Genomic DNA, 25,737 nt, shown 5'->3' on the forward strand with positions numbered 1-25,737 from the left:
AACGGGTCGATCCTCCTCTCTCCTTTATTTTAGCAACTTATCCTAAGGTCTTCTCGACAAGAGCTTAACATAAACCAAATATAAACTATTTGAAACCACATAGAAACTAATTAGAAACCGATATATTATCATATAATATTATAATAAACTTGAATTTCTTTTCTTTTTTATCTTTTAGACTTTATTCAACCTTGTGGTGGTAAAATAAGTATGTCTTTGATTTCAGTTAAGATAGCCTATGTACTTTGCAATTAGTGTAATAACTGAATTTTTAAGTTCAATAATTTTAAATTATGTTGGAACAATTAATATCTTGATGGAAATTTAAGTTTATTAAACTTCATTAGATATAATTTAAATTTCAAGACAGTTTAATTAGTATCATGAAGATTTAACTTAGAGTCTTTAATTATATTGAAAAATATAAAGGAAGAGTACTAGTTTTATTTTAAATAGGTTGACTATATATTTAATCTAAATAATTTGGTAAAGTTTATAATTTTGAATAAATAACATTATGGTGATATAAAAGAAATAATTTTTTGAATCTCTACTGTCAAATGATAATAATTTAGATAATTATATTTATTTAATTTATTTGAATATTTTAAAACAAGAACATATATACAAATTAATTTTATTATTAAAAAAGGATTTATTTTTTTAGAAAGAAAAAAAAATTGAAAGGTTTATAAGGAAAAATGTTAATTGGGTTTTGTATGTAAATATTATTATTACTAAGGATTAAAATTGATATAAATTGAATCTCTTATTTTATATGTATATAGAAGCTTAATTGAAAGATTATTATTTGATTAAGGACAAACTATAATTTAATAAAAGGCACACTTTTTTTCCATAGAGTTTATATATTAGTAGCGATGGAACTAAAATACGAGAAAAGAAAGATCTTAACACAACTCCAATTAGCTATTACTTTCTCATTTTAACTCTGTGATTCTTAAGGCGATAGAAGTATTACGAAACCAACTTTTATTTGAGATTAACCACATCGATTTTTACAGCTTGTATAGAGAGAAATATACAGAGAAAATATGGTTTACATTCGATTTTTCAGTATTTCAAATCAATCCAACTGTTAGATTTTTCAAATAAATATGGGTTGTCCATGGATGCCATTGGTTTTACTTTATCAAACATTATTTATGATCAAATGGTTAATAATATTTTGTTATTTTTGATCAATTGTCAAAGTTTTAGGAAAAAAATGATACTTGAACCATGATTTTATATATTGAGAAATCCGTTGGTATTTTCAAATCATCGAACGAACATCGAGGATTGGTAACTAGTCGACAGGCGTTACCTTCGTTTGAATAAATTCTTAACTGTTTGATATTTTATAATTTAATTTAATTTCAATAATCATAATTAGTATCATTAAGAGTATGATTACATTGTTAATTCTTTTTTTTTTCTAAAATGTAGCTAAGTAATTTAATTAGTTATTTTAATTATTTTTGTTGTTCAATTATAAGCTTTAATTGATAGTTATAATTAATAGATGGATACAAGTTTTCTTTGTGGGTTAAGTTGATAAAATTATTTAGTAAAATTCTTGTATGACATGGGCGATTAATTATTATTTAAATACTTATCAGTTTTGATTCCTTATAGTTAACTAATTAAATATCTATGTGTGCATTTTGTTTTAATTCTGAAAGTTCAAATATATTAAAGCGTAAATTTTATACTTTATCATTTTAATTAGAATTATAAATAAATAATTGGTATTTATATTTAAAAAAGTAACATTGTTATAGATCTTATTATAATGTATTTATAAATAAGTAAATGAGAACCTTTTCTTTAAAGTTATGTATTTATGACTGTTTTTTCATTAACGTCTTATTTTTTTAGATAAATTATTATTTTATTTTATTTTATACATATTTACTTATTTTAACTTATTTATTAATAGCTTAAGAAACTAACTTCTATTACTAAAGTTTAAAGCAACTTCATATAAATTTATCTTTCTTAGATTTATTTCCTTAATTATTCATAGTAGATGTCAGTTACTTCTTTATAAATTATATAATTGCTATATAGAATTGTTACAGATTGGGTTGCAGTGGTGGGGTATGAATTGTACTTTGAAGAGTTTGACCAAAGTTGTATACAGTTTAGAATATTATTGAAGTGTTAAACAAGAAATGCACAAATTTTAGAGGAAAATATATTTATATTTTAAGGAGGTTATGCCAAATTCTCGATAGAAATTATAGTAGGAATTAAATAAAGTCTAAACACTTAAATTTATTTGAAGATTTAGGATTAGATTATCTCATAAATTTTAATTGATTAAATTATTAGTCGTTTAGACATTCCAGCAGGGCAGTCAACTCCGTTGCAGGTTTAGGAGTGCAGTCTGAGGAGTCTAATTTGTAAGTTAAGGTCGTATAATTTTATAACATGTTATATGTGTATATCATATGTCCTAATTTTTTATTATTATTTGTACATGTTCTATCTTTAATATATTACTATATATGATTTATCATTTTTTAATATAGTAAATAAATCATTTGATTTTTTCACATCCAAAAACAAGTTAAGCTATGAATTTAATATAAATAAAATATAAACAAAATAAAAACTCAATATAAACTAAACATAAACCAAACTGAAACTCAATATAAACCAAATTGAAAATCAACATAAACCAAATTGAAACTCAATTTAAACTTTGATTAATCTCCCAAACTGCCTCTTGAATTGCTTCCACTATGGTTTTGCACTCAGAATCTTGCGATTCCGGGATTCTTACTCCCCGCAACTCTCTCTCGCACTCAATACTGTGCAAAAACCGAACCAGCCGCCAGGGCTTTATGTCACTTCTTCCCCCTCTCTTCTTTCTAAGAAAAATTCATTTTTCTTATATATTTAACTCAGCACTGCCAAAGTCCAGGCCGTGCTGAAACTGTAGATCTCACCAAGTAGGGTTTCACCACGACCGTGTTTCTCCCCGTGTTGGCCACCACGGGCTGTGCTGAAGGCTGTGGTGGCTACGGAAACCGTGCCCAAAGTGCAAATTTCAAGAATCAAAGCTAATGGTTGAGCACGGCTAGAGTCCAGGCCGTGCTCAATGAATGCATTGCGGACTCTTGTCCGATCTTGATGAATTCTCATCCGTTTCCGCACGTATTGATCTATAATTGCTTAAACACCGATGATGGTCCTATAAATGTTCCTGAAATGCAAAAGAACACAAAACACGGGTGATCTGGGAATAAAAGCACAATAATTGCTAAGAACATACGCAATAATATACAAGCAAATATGTGTAAAACTATGCTCATCAATCTCCCTTAGAATTTAGCTTGTAGCTATTAGTTAGTTTAGAAATTATTCATCATTTATTTTAGGTTAATATAACAAAGAACAAATGAGTAACTCTAGGCTTTCACTTTCCCGAGGAATACGATCTTGATACTCGCCATTAGTGCTAGACTGCATCGATAGGTATACTGCCTTAGATTGTAGCTAACACAAGTAGCACACATCAAGTTTTTGGCACCGTTGCCGAGGAATATTTAAAAACTAGAGTGAAATTTGCTATTTGTTAATTTAGCCATTTATTTATTTATATTTATTTATGTTCTTTTTGTACATATTTATTTAGTTAAGTTTATGATTCAGATAGTGGATGATAAAGAGGTTCAATGCTAAACTCTTTGTATGACACGTTGGAAAATGGGATCAGGAAATAAGAGAATGCTAAAAATTGGGATACCCGTGCATCTTTAGAAGCTCGAGTGGAATCATTTTGCAGGGCTACCGATCAACTCTCCACTCTTATCCTTTCATCTCAAGTTTTTTGTGAATTTTGTTGTGGTTTACATTTGAGTAATGATTGTCCATTATATAGTGATGTTGCTCATTGTTCTTATAACTATGAACAGGTGAATTAAACGGGAAGTTGGCCAAATGACTCGTATGGAAGCACCTATAATCAGGAATGGAGCACTCATTCACCCTTTGGATGGAGCTTAAATGGCCAAGAACCACTAGAATTTCAGCAGCCTAATCTTGCACCATCAACTTAAGATGAAGAGTTAGTGTCAGAGGAGCTGATGATGAGGTTTATTGTAAGTCTTGAGGATAGATTCCAACAAATAGAGAGGATACTTGAAGATCAACAAGCCTCGATTAAGAACATAGCGCATCAAGTAGGCTTAATCTTCAAGTTACTAGCTGAAGAGCAATTGAGAACTCCATCAAACGCTACTGAATCTTAGGAACACTTGAGCGCCGTCACTTTGCGTTCAGGTGAGAATTTTTCTGGCTTATCTACTATGTTTGACGATGATGCTTCTGTGCAGGACGATTTCTTGAACATAGAGATGGAACTAGAAAAGGAAGAGACGAACATGATTCCTTTGAAAGACTATCAACAGGAACGTACAGTTGATGATACTGAGTTGCAGTTAGAGGAATTTTTGGTGGATTTTCCACAAGTCTCTTCGATGATGGAAGATGAGCACGAGTTATCCAATGAAGAAGTCTTGGAGGAGCTCGAGTTTCTTCTAGCAAATGAACCAAGCCAAGGACTAGAGAAAACCATCAATGTTCCTGAAGAAATTGCCCAACCGTCGATCCTTCCAATTGGTGAAACTTCAGCTTTCAAATTGGAAGAGCCCCTAGAGCATCATGACTACGTGCAATTATACGAGGAGCGAGTCTTGCCCATCATACTGGCAGCTTGCTTGATAGTCGGGAAGAGGACATTGACGATTATGCCTCTAAGTGGATACTTGAAGCCATTTGCTTGGAAGAAGGATGGATGGTCGTCGATCATGCCCGTTTACTTTTCACCACGAGTCCAGCTAAGAAGACTCATCACATAAAAAAGAAGCCCTTTTGGGAGGCACCCCAATTTTTATCTTTAATCTCTAATATTTTAACCTTTTGTTTTGAAACATTTTATTAGTTTTAGTTTTCATATTTTATTTAATTTTTGTTTCATTTCGATTTTAAGTCTTTATTTTATTATTTACAGCCACTCCTCTACCACAGACTAGCCAACACCCTGATATACCTGCTGATGCACCTCTTTTCACTCTAGAGAATTAATAAACGAATGAAGGCTATTTGGCTAGAATGAAAAACCTAAGTACCTCTTTCATACCAAAGTGTTAAACTCTCCTTGTGGCCCTCATAAGCATTACCGAGCAAGTTCTAAAAGTAAAGACAGTAATTGGCACTCTCAACAAGAAATAAATAGAAGCATATAAAGTGTATGCTTTCAATTTAGGCTCAATTTCTCACAAGTGTGCTTTTGAGTAGGTTCCAAACAAAAATCATCAAAACAGAATTAAATAAACCAAAGCAACTTAGTGCAAAACTCAAACTAATTATCTTACGTTCTTCCGCAAAACTCAACATTATCGGTTTTTACCCGATCACATGGACATAAACAGGAGTTCAAGAGCAAGTCAACAGTAAGAGCATCGAAACATAAACAGGATTTCAAAAGCAAGTTAATAGTAAGAGCATCGAAACAAAGTGAACATTTTTTAAAATTTTATAAAAAATTGCACAAAGAATAAACAAATAACTGAGATGGGATAAATATCACCCACCCCACACTTGAAGGACACATTGTCCCCAATGTACAAAATATAAGAAATAAAAAAGGAGAAAGAACTAATACTGCCCTGACTATAGCTCCAGAACAGAATTAAGTTAAGAATTTGTCCACGGGTAGCATAATTGGAGTTATCAATCCTTTATCTTTTATTTGATTGCCAACTAGTTTAGGTTCCCTTTGGGTTTGCTTTCTTGTCTGGGTTATTTCATTTATCCATTTACTCCTGCATCTCCCTTAGAACTTAGCTTGTAGCTATTAGTTAGCTTAGAAATTATTCATCATTCATTTTAGGTTAATATAACAAAGAACAAAGGAGTAACTCTGGGCTTTCACTTTCCTGAGGAATATGACCTTGATACTCGCCATTAGTGCTAGACTGCATCCATAGGTACACTGCCTAAGATTGTAGCTGTATAGATAGCAACCATCAATTATTTTTGTTATGTACTTTTTTTTTGCTTATTTTTTTATTTTATTTATTTATTATGCATATATGCATGTTAGCAAATAGGTAAATGATAAAAATTGAATGAAATGAGCCTGATAGAATAAAAAAGCGAATTGAATAGACTAAGTGATTTTAATGAAAAGACAAAGTAAGAGACTTAGCTTAGTCTATTGCCTATGTAGCCATTCACTGTTTGCCATAGCTTGGTCGGTAACTTATCCTACCCATGTATATGGTAGGATGAGCTACTTATAAGGGTTAGGGCTCGTGTGCTGATGCTGACTTTGCTTAGTTGGCATTTATTCTTTACCTATTGAGAATGACGCAATGATAATGACTATGTTGATAGAGCAGTGGCCAGATACAAACACACACCTTTTAGCTGCATTTTAGGGAGATGACCATGACCCCGTTCCCTTACTAAATTCTGTTGCCATGGCGACTTGCCGATATTTAATTATCAGTTTCATTAGAGCACCATTAGACTAGCTGAGTTACTTGGGATCGAATCGAAAGTCAAGAGCCATATGAAGGTGGTTCTGACTTCATCAGGAGCCTATTAAATTGGGAGGGTAGACACCACTGAGTAGCCTTTGGGCGATGTAGAGGTGGATCAATATGCTCGTCCCTTCATCACCTACTTTGCAGGGAGCACCATCCTAATTGATACGGAGCAATGTGTGCACTTCAAGATTCTTCCCCTATTGATGGATTTGAATACTATCTTCGGATAGCCTAGGGAAGAGCTGGGCTGGCATAGTTATACTGAGGGTTGGAGTAGGGGTGCTGAGCTAGGTAGACTCTATGCGGCTTTGCTTACCTACTTCCATTATGTCTCTTATCTAGTTGCCTTTATTTACATTATGGATATGCTTGTTATTCTAGTCACATTATTCTGGTCACGTATTGTACAAATATAGGCCCCGAGCATCGGTTATTCTCAATTAGGTGCCCTATCCTTAGCGGTCCTACTATTCCTTTCCTCAACCGATGGACCGACTCGTGCATTGAGAATGGCTCCTCGCATTAGCTGGATGCACACCGCCGATGGCTTAACATCGTTCCTTGAGCCAAGGTGAGTACTTGAAATGGAAGGTATCAGTAAAACATCTTATATTGAAAAAGTTAGATATCATACATATGTCATTTTTCTTTTACAGATTGAGACATTTTTGTGGGGTAGGCTTGCCGATTGGGCGGCAAAGAGTCCTTAATAATGGCCTTTGCCTTGGAGGAGCATAAATTTTTAGTAGAGTCCCCTAGATTTGCATATGGTACATGGAAGACCGATTGAGGGACTAGAGGTTAAGCCCTACTAGTCTACTCGTTCCTCTATCGCTACCCTAGGGTTTGACCTACGTGAGGCAAATGATAATAGCACTAGTCGAGTGAGCCTAAATATGGTACTCCTATGATGAGCTGGTTGAGGAGAGTAGGTCCTCTACCATGACTTATGAAGATTTTGCTGGGATGCTTGCCACTACCCGAGTAGAGATGCCCGCACATCGGCTCATGCTGACCTTGGGGTTGGTACTAGGCGAGAGTCTTCTCACCGTAAGATAGGGCAAACCATGGGTCTTCCTCCTCAACATCTACCCCTACTCTTGAGCCACTAGTGCCTCCTCCATAGCTAGCTACTCCAAAGGGTATGATGTTTGGAGACCTGATACACCCAATTTTGCTCGTCGTGATGATGCTGACTGAGAATGGCTATGTCTCTCGATATTTGCGCCTTGATAAGTCCTTTTACTGGAGTGCCAGTTGCATGACACGACCCACATAAGTCCTTATACTTTGTCACTTTATGTATTTGTTGCCTGTGTGGTTTTATTATTTTTATTGTTGTATTGGATTACAAGCTCCTCAAGCTTCGATGGATTATGCAAGCTGGCTCTATGAGGCATTGGGGCCCATGACCCCGGAGACTACTCACCACCACCAGGTAACTCTATCTTCCAATTTATTTATGCTTTATGAATGCATGCATGATATAAAATAATGTGTTGTGTGTGTTTGCTTAAGCAGGCAGATGTGGCATAGTGGAACGCCAACCGGGCCTCTTGGAGCAAGCAACAGAGATAGTGGTAGGAGACCCGCGCATAGTGGATGCCACTTATGCAAGCTTTGAGGAGGAGCGTGCCTAGTGGGCCTTCGAGAGGATCGCTTTCGAAGAGGAGATTACTCGATTGCGGACCCATGATTTTGATGACACCATCGACATTACTGACTTATTAAAGGAGGATAATAGAGATGGTCACAGTAGCGGCGATGGTGATGGTGATGGACATGGTAAGGATGCGTCTTAATATGCTCTTGTTTTCCCTATTTTCTCATAGTTAGAGTTTTTCTTTATGGTCCTATGCAACCTTACCTTTAGAAACTTTTCTTTCCTGCTTTCTATATGTATTGAATTTTGAACTTTTACTTCATTTATTTATTTGCTATTTTTACTTTGAATGGTAGGAAATCACATGTAGTTTACATACACATATGAAAAGAAATCATGTTAAACAAAGCCTGTTAAATAATATTTAACTACAAAAAATGGTTACAAATACAATAATGCTTGAATTTCACAAAAAAGAAAACCCACATTGCATTAAATAAGGCCCAAACCTATATGGAGTAAGGCTTAACCCATGTGGCCTTAAGCTTACTCCACATGGGGTAAGCTTAACCCACGAGGGCTAAGGCCCTAGCTTGGCCTATAAATGGCATAATGTTGTATTTTTTGTTCATTTATCATCTCCATTCGGCCTAAATCTCTTCGATATTATGAGCGAAGCTTCTTTTGCTATTTTTCAACCATTACTGAAGGGCGTCTCTAAGAGTGTCTAGTTGACACTTGGACCTCCATTGGCTTGTCTCAGATTCTTAAGGGATGTGAGATTTAATCCCGCCTTCCTTCATGCAGCTCTAAGTTTTTAGGACCCTGATGCCCATGTGTTCCTTTTCGGGAGCTTAGAATTTTGCCCCATATGGGAGGAGTTTGCTGCCATCCTAGATGCTCATGCACAGTCTTCGAATGCAATAATTTTACCTTATACAGGATCACCGACGATGTAGAAGGTTGCAAACTTTTTCGATCTGACCACTCAGAGCCTGGCGGGGCATTGTAAAGGGCTTGGGCTTGACCTCCTATTCTTGATGAGGTTACTAGTGTCTGTCGATCCTACCACTCTAACCTGGCTGAGAGTCTAACACTTCTGCTTGATAGCTCAATTCTTGTTGGTGCACGAGGATGACTTAAATGGCTTGAGCATTGTAAGCTTGCTTCCTCAATTGACCAGCACTACCACCTTCTCACCCTAGCAGAGACCTTAGTAGGATTAGATATAGTTTGAAGAGGTCATAGTAACCAACTCTAGGGTAGTTTGATCATCCTCTAGGTACTTACCTACTCCATATTTGATATTTATTTATTGCTTTTGTGATCTAACTTTTGCCTAGACCGCCCATTTCTAGGTTTTCAGCCTAGTGAGCCCGTCTTAATTTTTGCCTAAGTTGCCAATTAGGGTTTTGACCTAGCAAACTTGCTTTTTACTCGTTTTCATTTCTTCTTCTTTTTTTTCCTTTTATTTCTTTCTTTTTAGATATGGTAATAGGAGAGATTAAGCCTCATTACTATTCTGCATATGTCCCCAAAGAAGTATATTGCTCAACATTTCTTAAGCCACGCACGCCAGCAACTACACTAAGTGGCATGAGTGGATGAGTACTTTTCTTAATGAAGAGGTATACTTGATGTGCCCTTGGTAGCATATAACTCAAATCACCTTGTAGAGCTACACCTTTTGTATCGTGCTCTTAGGGCTGGATTTTAACTCATTTTATACCCCATCCAGACTCGTCCGTCAGTATGGAAGGCCATAGAGGATTCTTACTACCCACCAGGAATTCAAGCTAGGACCTGTCTTCGCTTAATTCTTAGACCATGTTTGCAAAACTTGGAGCCACCAAACCATTCTTCAAAACTTGTTGGAGCTGAGTGATTCTTTCATGGATGACACTTACAGAGCTGGGGTGGTTGCTTAGGCACACTGATGTTTAACATTGATGCTACACTATTCCTGTATTAGCCAATGACTAGGAATTAGAATAGTAGAAAATGCAAAAAAAGAAAATTGTTGTATTTGCTAGATGTTGTTTGAAAATTGCAAAACATATATAAAATCTTGGAAATATATTCTCATAATCCAAAGTCACGTTATTAATCAATTTAATCAAAGTACATCTTAAAACATGCTGGAAACAATCTAACTCCCTTGATTGGTTAGCTCTTTTTCGTTTTCTAACCAGTCGAGCACTCTCTCTCCTTTTATTTAGTTCTTAGTTTTGCCTAAGGTGCTTCTCGGTTTTCACCTTAGTGAACCGCTTTAACTTTTACTCAGACCGCCCTTTACGGGTTTTCAATCCGAAAAGCTTATTTATTATTTTTCTTTTTTCTTTTTTTTTTAATTATGTTTTCTTTAGATGTATTATCGCTTGAGTCTATCTATGTTGTCTAGTTGACTGATTTTATTGTCCTTAATGTCTGACAATATTAGTGCCCCTTTAGAGAAGATCTTCTTAACAAAACACAAGTCTCCTCAATTAGGTTGGAATTTATCCAACCGGTCCAGATCTATCGGTTTTTCCTCTATAAGGCCAAATTATTCACCTTTAAGGGATGAGGCTAGCATGCTTGTTAAAAACTTGAGTAATCCTTTGCTGGTATAATTGTGTGTGATACATGGTCCTCATTCTAGTTTCATCGATCAGTTAAGTTGATTGTATCAGTCCTTCACCCATTCAACCTTGGGTATCTCAGCTTCTATCATTACTCATAACGACTTGATCTCAACTTCTATTGGCAACACAACTTCCATGCTGTAAACCAAGGAGTAAGGGGTTGCTCCTACTAGGACTCGTCATTGATAATCCCACATGGTGTATGAAAACTTTTTTGTCCAATCTCTCGACCCTTTAGTTATTTTGGCCAAGATTTTCTTTGTACTCTTATTAGCTGCCTTAACAGCTTCATTCGCCTATGACCTATAGGGGAAGATTTGTGGTGTTCAATTTTATAATTTTCTTTTTAAACTTTCCCTAGAAATGAACTCTATTACCAAACACTATATGATGTGGTAGCCTATACCAACATATTATCTTTTTCTCTATAAACTTAGCCAAATGTTTTGCCCTTACCTTCGTGAAGGATTCTGCCTCTAACCACTTTGAAAAGTAGTTCACTACCACTATTATTTATCGATGTTTGCTGTTAGTAGAAGACTTGATTTTCCCTATAATATTTATTCCTCAAGATGAGAATGGCCATGAGAACTTTATAGTGTATAGGTGAGATGGTGGAAGTTGCATCAGGTTGCCATAAACCTAACACTGATAGCATCTTCTAGCAGACCGATTGCAATCAGTGAGCATAGTAAGCCAAGAGTATCCTTATCTGATGATCTTTTTAGATAGTGATGGTCCACTTATGTGATTGCCACAAATGACTGCATGCTCCTGCTCTATTATCCCTAACGCTTACTTTTCATCAACACATCTGAGTAACAACCCCCCTGATGGGTTATGAATATGACAACCAACCTTTGAAAGACTACCCCATTATGTTTATCAGCATACTTATGATATATCCTATCTTCTAAGTACCTTAAAATATTATAATACCATGGCTTGTCATCCAATAGTGCAACTCGACCATCTACTTCTTTCTTCTTCTTTTGACACGACTCATATGACTGCACCATGACTAAGGGTCTTGTCTTGACCTTTCTTGGGTTTTCCCAAACTGAAGCTAACCCTACTAATGCATCTGCTATCGTATTACCATATTTGCTGATATGCACAAACTGACACTAGGTGAACTCTTTAGTGATTACCTGAATGTAATCATGGTATGGTTTCAATTTATCCTCTTTTAAGTCCCAATCTCTAGTTGCTTGAGATACTACTAGCATAAAGTCTCAAAGGATTTCCACCTCTTTGATCCCCATAGCTAGTAGCATTTGTAGACTAAAGACATAAGCTTCATATTCAACCATATTATTAGTGACCCGAAAGCTAATAGGCAATATTTCACCACACGGTGTCACAAGGATGACTCCAAATCGTGCACCATTCCTGTTAACCACCCCATCAAACTACATCCTCCATCCAACAACCGATATAGCCACTAAAATTTTATTCAAGAACTTAAAATTGCACGACTCATCATCTTCAATTGAATTATGTGCTAGGATTTCTGCTATCGCGCGTCCTTTTATACTTTTTTAGTGGTGTACTCAATATTAAATTCTGTCAATAATAATAGCCACTTCCCCAGCTTGTCGACCAAGGACGAAGTTTCCTATTAGTATTTCATTAGATCATGCCTGGATACAACTTGTACTCAATAGGATTAGAAATAATGCCTAGCTTTTTGGAATATCATGCCATGGCTAAGCAGTTTTTCTCTACCTCGTTGTACTTCACCTTGTATGGAAATAATTTCTTGTTAATATAGTAAATTGCGTGCTCTAAGCCGGCTTCGGTTGACTGAGCCAACATAGCCTTGATTGCTTATGCTTTTACAACTAAGTAGAGAATCAAACTCCGGTCTGGTTGTCGAGGCCTCAATATTGGTGGGTTCATCAAATACTTCTCAATACTCTCAAAGGCTTCTTGACACTTCTCATCCTATTCTATCTTCTCGTCCTTTTTCAACAGCTTATAAATTGGTGATCAAATAGTAGTGAGCTTGGCAATGAAGCGGCTAAATATACTGAATTTTGCTTAAGAATCCTTTGATTTCTTTCTCAGTCTTTGGCGATGGCATTTCTTTGATGGCCTTTACCTTATTAGGATCCATTTTAATACCCTTCTCACTTACCTTAAACCTAAGCAATTTGCCTTCTATCATGTCGAATGCACATTTCTTAGGAGGTTATACCTTTATGCTCTGTCTAATGCTTCAAAGTGCTATTTCTAAGTCTTTGTTTTGACCATCATATCATCCAAATATACCTCTACTTCCTTATGAATCATGTTATGGAAGATCTGAATTGCCATTCTCTAATATGTTGCTGTCAGCATCCATTTTTCGTATCTAGATATCGAGGGAATTATAAAAAATCCTATGATAAAAGTTAATGCCTTCTCGAGTCTTGGGAGATAAAGGACGAGCAAATCCGAGGTTAAACTTGGGGTTAATCTAACCAAAATTACCTTTCTAAAATCAATTTGGAGTTAATTATCAATAAAAATAAAGTTTAAGGGTCGAAATGATAGATTTTGAAAGTTTGGGGACTTAATTGCAAACTTTTTTCAAACTTTCTATATGTAGAGCCAATCTGCTCTGCACAGAGCTGACCGGCTCTACATAGTGCCAATTTAGGTTTTCTCATTTTGACGTCATTTCTTTTGATAATTTTACGTCCAGATAAATATTCTAGAAGGTATTTGACGATAATCGATGGATTTTAATGATATTTATTTAAATTTTAAAAATTTGATATTGGATATTTATTGATTCTTTAAAAGAATTTTCAATAAAAATCGAAGTTTATTTGTTACTCTGGCGTTTTCTAAAAAAATCTACCTCTATAAATAGAAAGTTATGCCTAGGGTTTGGGAGGAACAACGACAATAAGGGAGAACGACAATAGAAGGCAACAATATCGATTAGAATACTGTGGATTTAAAAACTCACGTTCATTATTGAGCAAAGATTTTTTGGTAACTAAGAAAGAAGGTCATTAAGAAAGAATTGAGATTTGGAAACTTATTTTTAAAAACGACAGAAGCTTTCTCAATACCTCATCCATCACTAGATTCCCAACCGATCTTCGACTCAACCGCTTCATCATCTCTTGAGTCTCACAGAATAATCAACTACGGTGACAACCTGAGGGTCCTCCAACATTCATCTATCATAATCAACATCATTCTCCTATTAAACTAGTTTCCTCATTATTTATATTTTTTCCTTAGGAACATGATTAGGGTTTCTTATTATATCTTATTTCCATGATTGATGTGATTAGATTAAGGTTTTTCTTATGAATTAACATGTTGTAGATTTCTTGGGTTTTGGAATCTGATAATAAGAGCATTAGAGTCTTTGAATATGATAATATGTCGGTCTTTGGATTTTGAATTTGATTAATCGCATGATTAAGATTATATGATTAGATTTGTCTTTTCCTTATTATTTTGTAATCAAATTAGTACATTAAAGTTATATAATTAATCTACCATGTCTGTCCACTGTGTTTTTAGATTCTTAAGGTTTGTATAACCTTTTAGGATTTCTAGCTCAATCTGATGTTATTTGTTACTTTATTTTATTTTTTATTTTATTCCCTTCATATTTTAATCATCTTTTACCTTTTGTACATGTTAAAAATCAGCTCTAGGATATGAAAATTGCAAGGAAATCGCAAAAAGCCTCTAGAGAATCCTTAGAGTCGATCGGCTCTATGCTTATAGCTGATCGACTCAACACTCTTTTGCCCTAATTTTTGGTGTTTCATGAGTTTTAATGTATTTTTTAGTGATTTTGTGTATTGAGGCTTAGTTTGAGGACTTTTTCTTTACAATTTTAGTTGTAGGATGGATTGTAATAATTAGATTTACTTTTCTATACTTTATTTTTATTTGTTCGTTGGTTTAATGTATGTTAAATAATTGTAATATGACTACTTAACTAAACAACGGGCACGTAGACTTTAGGTTAAAATTGGACCCAATGTGAAGACTGTAGTCCATTAGGCTAATCAATATTTGATTAGGCTTAAGATCTAAAATCAAAATAGACTTAAGGGGCTTTACCATGTTTTAGTTAGGATTGGGCCATATTAGAATTAGGTTCAAACAAATGGGCCTTATCATAATAAGTAGTCCATCTAGGATTAAAGTCTTTGTAAAATAACTTATAATTGGGCTAGACTAAGAAGGACTTGCACATAATTAATTAGTAAGCTAAATTAACAACTTTAATGTGGGTTGAGCTTAATAAAATTGGGCTAGACCTAGATGGACTATATATGTTATTTGGTATACTTGTATATAAACTACTGTATTTATTGGGAATGATTTGTTAAATAATAAAATTAAAGACTAAGATACACAAATAAGGAAGTTGGCTTCCAGAGCCATCTCTAGAAACGCCACTCATTAGTAAAAGTGTCCCGGTGAATTACCTAGGTGGCGACTCCCATCTCCGAACTAGTCTGAATGACTAATTAGCGTGTTCCAAATTAGGTTGAAAAGCCTTACAGTGCCATAATCGCTAAAGACACTTGGGTGCGAGCCCGAAATTGCCACCCACAGTAGTGACTCCACTAGGGATAAGAGAAGCTGATTCCAGTGTATGTTTGTGTTTAATTTTATTATTTAACAAATTATTCTTGCACATTACACCATTATCACACATTGTGCATTTTGGTCCCTATAGCCCCGATGGTGTCGGTCTTTGGTTCCATTGGAACCCTAGAATTGCAACAGTAGCTAACCATCTAGCATAAGTAATGAGTGAATTTCTTTCTTCGCATGGACCTTTGAGTAGGGAGACGAGCCAAGGAAGAAAAATTTTTACTTGTAGGAGCCTTTTATCCTTATCTAAGACTCAGCTTATGGTAATGATAGTAACAATCTCCCTTAGGAACCCTATTGCATGCTATATGAAATATTTTTCCTTATAAGTGTGTTAAAGCCTAAGTACTAAAGGCCTTGGCCCAAATATGTGGAATCATGCCCTAATTATAAAATATGCAGGGTTTTATACTTATATTGAGAAACATTATCTTGTTTGTTTTAAATATGCTTTGAGAGCTTATAGCATGCGCATTGGGCCTATTATCCCCTATTTTTTACAAGAAGCCCAGACCCAAAATATTAGGAAAAAAAGACCTAACATGAACCATCTGTGAGAGTAATAAGGTTGGAAGGATGAATTGTATATTACTGTGTGTGCCAACCCCTTTTTTTTTGTCTTTGTTCATTGCACATGCATCATGCATACCACGCATCGCATGCATCATACTAACCCTTGTCTTTTTAGCCATATAGATTTTCTTGTGGGTTGGAAGAGGCAAGATAGTAGGAGATTGGAAAAAGTACCTATTTATCTGAGAATTCGAGTTGTGTTAGAGCATCTTGAAAGATCAAGATGCCAAGCTACTGAAGCTACATATGAAATAGCTAATGAGAGAGCTAACGAGCAAGATGTTGGATTCTTAAGAATGTCGTTATTCACGATTTAAGGGGTGTGATTTGGGAAGAGCTCCAACAACTATTGGTTAAGATGGCTGAAAACCAAGCCCTACCTGTTTCTCCCGTTGCACCAGCTAATCCCCCTATTGCTTTTGACCTGGTTGTAGTTGCCTTTGAGACTACTGCTGCTGCTAATGCCAATACTGAAAATCCAACTAGAAGGGGAGTGCCCCAAATTTTTTGGTACATTGATGAGTTTATGCTAGACCAAGCTAAAAGCGAGACCACCTTTGCCACCAATGAAGCTGTGAGTGGCTTGAGCGTTAGGCTTGACAGGGAAAGACAAGCTGCCTGGATTAAGTTATTCTGAAGAGGAAGACAAGGGCAAACTAAAGGGTAAGGCTCTAAAAGACATTGTCTAGAGTATAAACCCTAACCTAGGGATCTTGAACCTATTACTGTAGCTAAGACTGAGGTACCAAGGTTCAAGATTTTCAAGAACCTGATCATCGACAAGATGGTCAAGCTGAGTATCAAGAAAGTCCAAGAGAAGGTCACCACCTAGTAGAGGAATTGAATCTAGAAGAGCTCACCACCCTGCCGGAGAAAATAAGTCAAGAGGAACTAGCTGCTCTTATAGAAGATGACATTATTAATGTTTTCTATGAAGATGTAATAACGTCCAACATTTATGAGGATGATGTTTCTTTCCTTTCTAAGATCAATGATATGAATAATTTTGCTTACTTGTATGATGCTTTTCTTGATGGTAGTGTGCATTTTGATAATCATGACATGTATATGTTTGACATTAATTCTATACAAATTGATTCATTTAATTTAGGCACAAATGCAAATCCATAGAATATTTTGATAGATTATAATATAACGCCTGAAGAGAGGAGAGAATTCGAGAGAATAAGCAAAAAAAGAAAAAGAGTATTTGCTTGGTCATATGATGACATGCTAGGTTTGGACAGGAAATAGCAGAGCACCATTCTAACTTATTCGCGCATTAAGCTGGTCAAACAAAAGATAAGAAGATTAAGACTGAAATGGACAGAAAAAATACGAGAAGAGGTCACTAAGCAGGTTAAGGCCAATTTTCTCGATGTGGTTGACTATCCCGAATGGTTGGCAAACATTGTCCGCAGTCTCGAAGAAGGATGGTAAGGTTCGAATGTGTATGGATTACGGGGACTTGAATAAGGCATGCCCTAAGGATGATTTTCCTCTTCCTCATATAGATCTAATAGTCGACAGTGCCGTCTTGAATGTAACGTACTCTTTTACGGATTGGTTCTTGGGGTATAATCAGATTATGATTGTAGTAGTGGACAAGCTGAAAACATTGTTTATCACTGAGTGGGGAACATATTGCTACAAGGTTATGCCTTTTGGACTAAAGAATGTAGGAGCGAATTATCAAAGAGCTATCACTACCTTATTTCATAACATGATGCATAAAGAGATAGAGTGTACGTCGATGACATGATAGTCCGAAATAAGGGAAGGGCACTTCTAGGCTCTTGATAAATTTTTAGGACGAGTGGAAAGGTATAACTTGAGACTCGACCTGAAGAAGAGTGTATTCAGAGTTACATCAGGAAAGTTGTTAGGGCACATGGTGAGTCAACGGGGCATAAAGATCGATTCGGACAAGGTCAAGGCTATTCAAGAGATGCCGGCGTTGAAGACAGAGAAAGAAGTCAGAGGTTTTTTGGGGACGTTTGTAATGCATCAGCATATTCATTTTCAAGCTCACAATAGTTTGTGATCCAATCTTTAAGCTTTTGAGGAAGCATCAGCCCGTTGTGTGGGATGAACATTATTAAAAAGGCCTTCGATAGAATCAAAGAGTATCTGATGAAGCCATAGGTACTAAAGCCGCCGAATGATGGCAAGCTGTTGATCCTATACTTAGCATTGGACGAGGAAGTTATAGGAAAAATGGTAGCACAGTGCAAACCCAAGGACATGGAGCATGTAGTCTATTACCTCAGTAAGAAGTTGCTGTCTTATGGGTCGAAGTATAACATCATGGAAAAGACGTTCCTAGCCATGATATGGGCTATAAGGAAGTTGAGACACTACTTTCAGTCTTATAAAGTGCAGGCAATTTCAAAAATAGACTCCTTGAAGTACCTGTTTGAAGCTCCATCTCTTACAGGGAAACTGGCTAGATGATTAGTACTCCTAACAGAGTTTAACATTGAGTACATCACCAAAAAGGTTGTCAAGGGTAGGGCCGTAGCTGTGGTTTTATCTCAAAATGTGATTGAAGGAGATCACCCTTGGGATATGGAGTTTCTTGATGAAAATCTAGGGGCAATCGAGATCCAAGAGTGGAAGATGTACTTCGATGGAGTTGTAAATGCAAGAGGTGCAGGGTTAGCAGTAGTTCTAAAGGAGAAATGCTGCCAATCGCCAAGAGATTGGACTTTAGAGTGACCAATAACATGGTGGAGTACAAAGTATGTTTATTTGGATTAGAAGTAGCCATGGTAGCGGGAGCTAAGCAGTTAATTTCTCAAGACTTTAGTTTGTAAAAGAAGAGAGGTTGAAGCTGTATGTCAACTATCTCAGGACTTTAGTATGTAATTTCTCCAAGTGTTCTTTTGTACACTTACCTCGAGATGAAATTAGATGGCAAATGCGTTGGCTAGCCTATCATCTATGTGGGCGAATCCCTCATAACTTTCCATGAAGCCTTTGGTGGTTGTGAAATCAGGTGCGCCTTGTTATCAAGGGGATTGGATAATTCAAGTTCAAATGGGACCAAAAGAGAAGCTATAGTTTTAGATCTGAAGAGGTTTATAGAAAATAAGGAATATGTAGAAGAAGAGAAATTTAGGGAAAGATACACGCTGCAAATTCAAGATAGGAATTATATCAGCCATGAGGGAATCCTGTATAAAAGAATGGTGTCAGGTGCACAACTCCGATGTGTGACAAAACTAGAAGCTCAAGTAGTGATAGAGGAAATGTACAAAGGAGTATGCGGGCCTCATATGAAAGGCATAGTGTTAACTAGGAAGATCATATGGCAAGGTTATTATTGGTTAACAATGGAAAGAGATTGTATAGCACTGGTAAGAAAATGTCGTGAACACCAGCTGCACAATGACCTTAGTCATATACCTTTGATCGAGCTGCATAATGACCTGAGTCATATACCTCTAACCGAGCTACACAACTTAATATCTTCTTGGCCCTTTGCTGCTTGGGGAATCGACATCATTGGTAAAATTAAACCTCATTCGAATGGTCACAAGTTCATAGTCGTAGCAATTGACTACTTCTCAAAGTTGGTTGAAGCTGTATTGTTCAACAGCGAGGGGGCAAGGCAGATGGCCAGATTTATAGAAAGGAACCTGATCTGTAGATATGGGGTTCCACATCATGTCGTGATGGATAATAGGGTGTAGTTCATTAGTGAGACAACAAACTTGTTAGCAGAGTACAAGATCGAGCACAATAGATCTTCTTCTTATAGATATCAAGCGAATGGAGTGGTAGAAGCAGCCAACAAGAACCTAAAGAAAATACTCTAGAAGATGATGTGGAATCACAAGGACTGGTCATTCTAGTTACCCTTTGTACTTTAGAGATATCGAAAAACCGAGAGAACATCGATTGGGCAAACACCTTTATGGTTTATGGGACTGAAATGGTTTTGCCAATTGAGTTAGAGTTGAAGTCTTTGAGAGTTGTATTAGAGGCTGAAATGTCAGAGTACCAATAGGTTGAGCAAAGATACCAGCAATTGGCTCTAGTTGATGAGAGAAGGATGAAAGCCTTATACCACATGAAATTGTATTAGAAAAGGATAGCTAGGGCATTTAATAAGAAAGTGAAGCCAGGAAAGATCAGAATCGTCGATCTAGTATTGCAACATACAAGACCTACTACATTCAACCCGAGAGGGAAGTTCAAGCCAATTTAGAAAAGCCCGCACTTGATAAAGAAGATCCTACCTAAAGGCATTGCTAAAATCTCAGACCTAGAAGGGGATGAGTTCACTGAACCAATAAACTTAGATTGTCTCAAGAAATACTATATATAAAAAACAAATAATAGAAAAATAGCCTACTGATCAGAAAACCTAAAAAGGCTGGTCAGGCAAAAAGAGAGAAAATAATTAGCTAGAAAATCTGAAAAGACCTACTATATTATATCTTGAGAAATTAAAAATAATGTGCCAAAAATTAGTGGCAAAATGAATTTCATCAATATAACACATTGTTTACATTATACCTTGACATTACAACCACCATCCCTTTCTAAAATGGACAACACCAAGATACCATATCATTACAAGTTTGTGATGGTACCAAAATAGATAGTGTCTAGACCAAAGTATTAAATCCAAGTAGTAAACTAGTCTAAGACCTTGTAATACATCGACAAATAGCAAAATGACTACATTTGTTTAGCCACACTCTTATGACTACCAACCATTGACTTGTAGACCACTTCATCCTAATCCACTTACCATAATGCCAGTTGACATTACCACCTTTGTCTATCCTTGCACTCCTTCCTCATCTATCCTTTATTGCAGATTTGCCACCTCTACCAGTCGTAGTAACTTGACCTGAAGCAACTGGTCGTGCATATAAAGGGACTTAACTTAAAGTAATTGTTGTCATTATTGCTTTACCAGTTGTACGTGACGGTTTTGGGCATGCACCCAAGTACATCTAGCGACTATGGTATTGAAAGGTTTTTCAACCTAAATAGGAATAAGCTAACTTGTCACATAGACTAGTGTAGAGAAAGGGAGTTGCTATCCGGGTAATTCTCCGGGACACTTTTACTAATTAAGTGGAGTAATAGATTCCATAAGGAAGCTTCGTCACATTTAGAGATGGATTTGGAAATCAACTTTCTTATTTGTGTATCCTTACTTTTAATTTTATTAATTAATAGTTTATTCCCTACAAATATAGTATAACAATTCTACACATCAAATACTACAGCATATGAGGTCTACCTAAGTCTAGTCCATTTTAATTTAAGCCCAATTACCCCTTTTATGTGATTAGCCTAAGTTAACTATTCAATTATGTATAATGAGACCCACCTAGTCTAACCCAACTATAAATTATGCTTTGATTACCAAGTAATTATCCTAAGTGGGTTACAATTTACATGCCAAGGCCTAATTTAGTTTTTCCAATCTAAATGAGTTAATTCATTAACTAAATATAACAAAGCCCATCTAAATCTAAGTAGATTTTATAGGTTAGGCCCACTGCCATTCCTTAAACTTAATAAACTATACATTGCATGCCAAGATCCAATTTCAGGTCCTAGGTCTAAATACTCAACTTTTAATTTATAATCACATAAGAAGGCATTTTATTAAGAAAAGTATAGCAAAATAAAGTGAAAAGATAAAGAAAAATAATAAAAATAAATTATTACAACCAATTGGCTCAAAATTAACTATAAAGAGGCAAAACATTAATAAAAGTAAGCAAAAATCCCAAATTTAGCGAAAGAGGAGACAAATCAAATGAATAGGCGATTTGGCCACAGCACAGAGCCAGTCGGCCCTATGTCATTGAAGGAAGAAAGATGAACTTCCTAAGTTTGGTCCACTCATTATCAATTAGGGTTTTGAGAAGAGTTTTTAGAGCTTTCGCGCTTCTTTGAGTTATAGTTTTAAGCTAAGAAAGAACGATTTGCATTTGAAAAAGTCTAAAAAGGGGTCCACATATTATATTCTCGAAATTAGTAGTGGAATCAGACTATACAACTGTAGAGCCGATCAGCACTACATGTAGTCAATTGGTTGTGTGATGTCATCCGGCCCTAAAACACTATTTTTGGAGATTTTTGATGTATTTTAGACATTCCAACATTTATGCAAGTTGTAAACTATAAAGACGTGTATTTAATGTAAACAAGATCATTATAATATTCAAAATCTGGTTTATAAAAAGTGCAATAAGAAAATGTTAATACAAGGCAGTATTCAAAAAGCATAAAAAGAAGCTAATCTAATCAAAATTTATTGGGGCCCTCCCCCGAGTCATCCATCCACTCATCGGAATCAGCCTCTAAACCTTAAGTTCAAAGAGCAGACAGCTAGAGCTTCAAGGTCTCAATCTACCATTTTTGGGCATCCACCTGCCCCTATAAGCCCTAATGGTCCCTCTGCGAAAAAGGAAAACCCAAGGGATTATACATTGTATTTTATAACATAACATGCATACATTCCATACATTTTTTTTCTATTTACTTACCCTCCAGTCCTCACCGATGTCAAAGAACTGTTTTCTAGCAGCCACAGCGAGCCGATGTATGCGCTCAAACTGATCTCTTTAAATCTATATAATTATATATGTGTCACTAAAATCTCAGGGAAATAAAGTAGTGCAAAGTAGTAAAGAAAAGATAACTCACTTGTGTACAGCTGCTCGGAGTGAACTTTAGAAGAAGGCTCGACTCTAGGGCCAGTCATGGTCTACCATACCAAAAGGGCTCCAATATGATACAATCGAATCCGAATGGAACGGGATGCTCTTACAGATCACGTCTGACATCAGCATCGGGGGTGCCTCAGAAGCAGTAATAGTCGAGGAACTAGAAATACGACTGGCCCAAAGATGGCGAGCTGGCCGCCTCTCTTCCAACTCGGAGACCCGAGGAGCACCGGGACATGAGAATTGTAACACGAGAACAATATTTAGACAACTATATAATGATAATTGAATAAAAGAAGAGTGGTGAGAAAGTACTTGAGCAATGGTATCCTTGTCTAAGGGGCACATATCCCAATAGTTGCGTCGTAAAAAGATGTGTAACCTTTGTGACCTAATAGTAAGCTTTTTGAGGTCATCGTAGCCTTCAAGACACTCTGCCAGCTCCTCATCTACTAAGTTAGCTGTCTAAAACATAGATAGAGGTGGTGACATGGGAACTTGTTGGCAGCTAGAACTTGTTGGCGGCTAGGCCTCTCTCCTAACCATAAATTCGCTCGCCTAAGTACCATACTCGGAAAGCAGTACCTGTGAAGAGTATTCTCATGTGCTCAATATCAAGAGTAGATAGCATGTAGGGATCCTAGTATCGGCGGTCCCCGAGCCAATTAGCACAAATCTGAAAATACAAAGGTATGTAATTGAGCTTTAATTTTACAAATCAAACTAACATGTTTTTTATTACCTAGTCCTAGGATAAAGACTTAATCCACAGGTGGTGCACGTGGACCTACGCCCACTCCAAGGAGACGCTCATGCTCGAGCCCTGGCAGCTCAAATGGGAGAAAGCCTGAGAAGTACTAATAGGTTGAGAACCTACCATAAGGCCGAGCTCCAAGGCCCGCACCTAAATTCAAGCAATCAACAAACATTGTACAAATAAAGAGAATAAGAATGCATAATCGGAAAGGACAACTTACATGTACAATATGCCAAATGCAGTAACGCCTCTTGCTTATGCAAATTGTAATGTCCATTTGCTAGTACAATTAAGCCAGTACAACAAACCCCCAATTGTATGAAGAGACTAGGTGCAAATCTCTCAAAAGGGCTAAATAGTGAAAGTTCAGCAAATTCCTCGAGTCGCAGAACAAGGTGGTCCCGAACAAGTAAACCATAAAAGATTAGGCCATCTAGTCGATCTCTCGAGCAGACCGAGGGGTGAAGCCTCTATAGTGGAGTGGGATGCTTTGGTAGGCCAGACAGCGAGTGGTCTTTTGCATAGGCAAGAAATTAGTAGAACTCAATGTCGCTTATCCAAGCCTGAACAAAGCTCGATAGGTCATCAAACCACTTATGGTACCGTAGAAGTTCCCAGCAAATCTGATCGACACGATGTACACTCTAAAAAGCATAAAAACATGTATAAATACAAATACACATGCATTAAAGTCGAAAATTAGGTAAGTATACTGCTTTTTAAAAGTTTTTAAGCGAATCATTCTGTGACAAGCCGTTTCAGCTTGTGTGCATTTGAATTAGACTATGTAGAGCCAATCACAACTGTATAGATCGGTTGTTCATTACCAAAGTAGCCAATTTTTGCTAAAATTTCCATATATTTTGACATTTTGTGCATTATTCAAGTGTATTAAAGATCAAAAAGTAAGTTTAGTAGAAGAAAATACCTCATCGATGATCGAGAAAGCCCGATGCGTGCTCAACTTAACCAAAATGGGGATTTCCTCCTTTTTTTCCAACCCTAAGTCAGTTTGACGAGAATTTGACGATGAAAAGTCACCAATCAGGTGCAACTAGGGGTGCTGCTTGCCGATCTGGATGAAGAACTTGCCATTTTAAGACAAATTTAAAAAGATTTGATCAAGAATCGAAGAAGAAATCAAAGAAAGAGTATGTAAAGAGTTAGAAAGAAAGTAGTGAAATGAGAAAATAAGTAAGGAAGGATACTTGTATGTCCTAAAAGCGAAGAAATTGCCATTTTGGTCCCAGATCGGCAAATTATATTTTAGTCCCCAATGGACAAATTACTAATTTAGTCCTTAGAAGGCAAAACTAGTCGAATTATATGCAGAAGTAAAAATTATTGATAAAAGGTGAAGTTTACACCAATTCAGAACCTGGAAGTGGGAAATTGACCAAGTCACATCCCAAAGTGAAAATTGCAAGAAGCCATAGAGAAGTCCTTACAAATATTTATCTTCGGGTATGGTCCCTAAATCATATGGGCATGGTCCTTAAGTCAGATAGGCATGGTCCGTAAATTGAACGAGTGTGGTCCCTAAGTCAAAGCCAGATAAAAAGTATGCACTAACTCAGGCCTACGAACCGTAGCTTCTAGAACTCATACTCATATTCTTTTTTAAGGTATTCTTGATATTTTTAATTTCTCTCGGTTTATTTAATCATACATTTGCTTATAAATCTCGAAAAATTGGGGGCAAATTGTCAGCATCTATTTTTTGAATCCAGATATCAAGGGAGTTACGAAAAAGCCGATGATGAAAGTTGCGGCTTGTCTCGAGTTTCAAGGGATTGAGGACCATCAAAACACGGCTAAGGTTGCGAATAATTGAACTAAAAAATTAATTTTTAAAATCAATTTGGACTAAATTAATAGAGAAACTAAGTTTACAATGTGAAATTGGAAATTTTTAATGGTATAAAGATACATTTTTTACTAAAGCAATAAATGGATATGATTGTAATAGTCCATTCTGAAAAGAAAAATTCTTATCTGGGTTACCTACATTGTCTCGTGAGAAAGTTATGATGCAAATAAAAGATAAATATTGAGGATTAATTTTTTACGATAAATATACTTATGGAGATTTAATAGCTGAAATCAATACTGAAGATATAGAAATATGTATAAATTTAAGACTATAAAAATAAATTAAAAAATAAAATATAAATAGTAAAAGAGAATGAGGACAATTATGTGAATAATTTGGTTATAATAGTATGATTTCTTACTATAGAAAGAAAATTCCAATTCAACAAAATAGGATTACTAGAAAATATACTTATAA

The 25,737-nt window shown here is 36.0% G+C and overlaps 1 protein-coding gene and 1 long non-coding RNA gene across 5 annotated transcripts; one reads left to right on the plus strand and one right to left on the minus strand.

Moving 5' to 3' along the window:
• The first annotated feature begins 18,206 nt into the window (after window positions 1–18,206).
• LOC107262205 lies at window positions 18,207–19,684 on the plus strand. The gene is made up of 3 exons (XM_015726580.2): window positions 18,207–18,371; window positions 18,489–18,646; window positions 18,988–19,684. The coding sequence occupies exons 1-3, from the start codon at window positions 18,207–18,209 to the stop codon at window positions 19,682–19,684; spliced, it is 1,020 nt and encodes a 339-aa protein (XP_015582066.1).
• A 2,473-nt stretch (window positions 19,685–22,157) lies between these two features.
• Window positions 22,158–24,635, minus strand: LOC107262204. Of its 4 annotated transcripts, none has more exons than XR_001536103.3 (6): window positions 24,376–24,635; window positions 23,668–24,091; window positions 23,433–23,537; window positions 22,671–23,275; window positions 22,511–22,594; window positions 22,158–22,421 (listed from the first exon to the last, which is right to left on the minus strand). It is a non-coding gene; the product is annotated as an uncharacterized LOC107262204 (long non-coding RNA). The 4 variants fall into 4 exon arrangements; XR_007217095.1 differs by having other exon boundaries at window positions 22,671–23,366; XR_001536102.3 differs by having other exon boundaries at window positions 23,433–23,594.
• Between the last annotated feature and the right edge of the window lie 1,102 nt (window positions 24,636–25,737).

Source organism: Ricinus communis, chromosome 8 (genome assembly GCF_019578655.1).
Source record: "Ricinus communis isolate WT05 ecotype wild-type chromosome 8, ASM1957865v1, whole genome shotgun sequence".
NCBI lineage: Eukaryota > Viridiplantae > Streptophyta > Magnoliopsida > Malpighiales > Euphorbiaceae > Ricinus > Ricinus communis.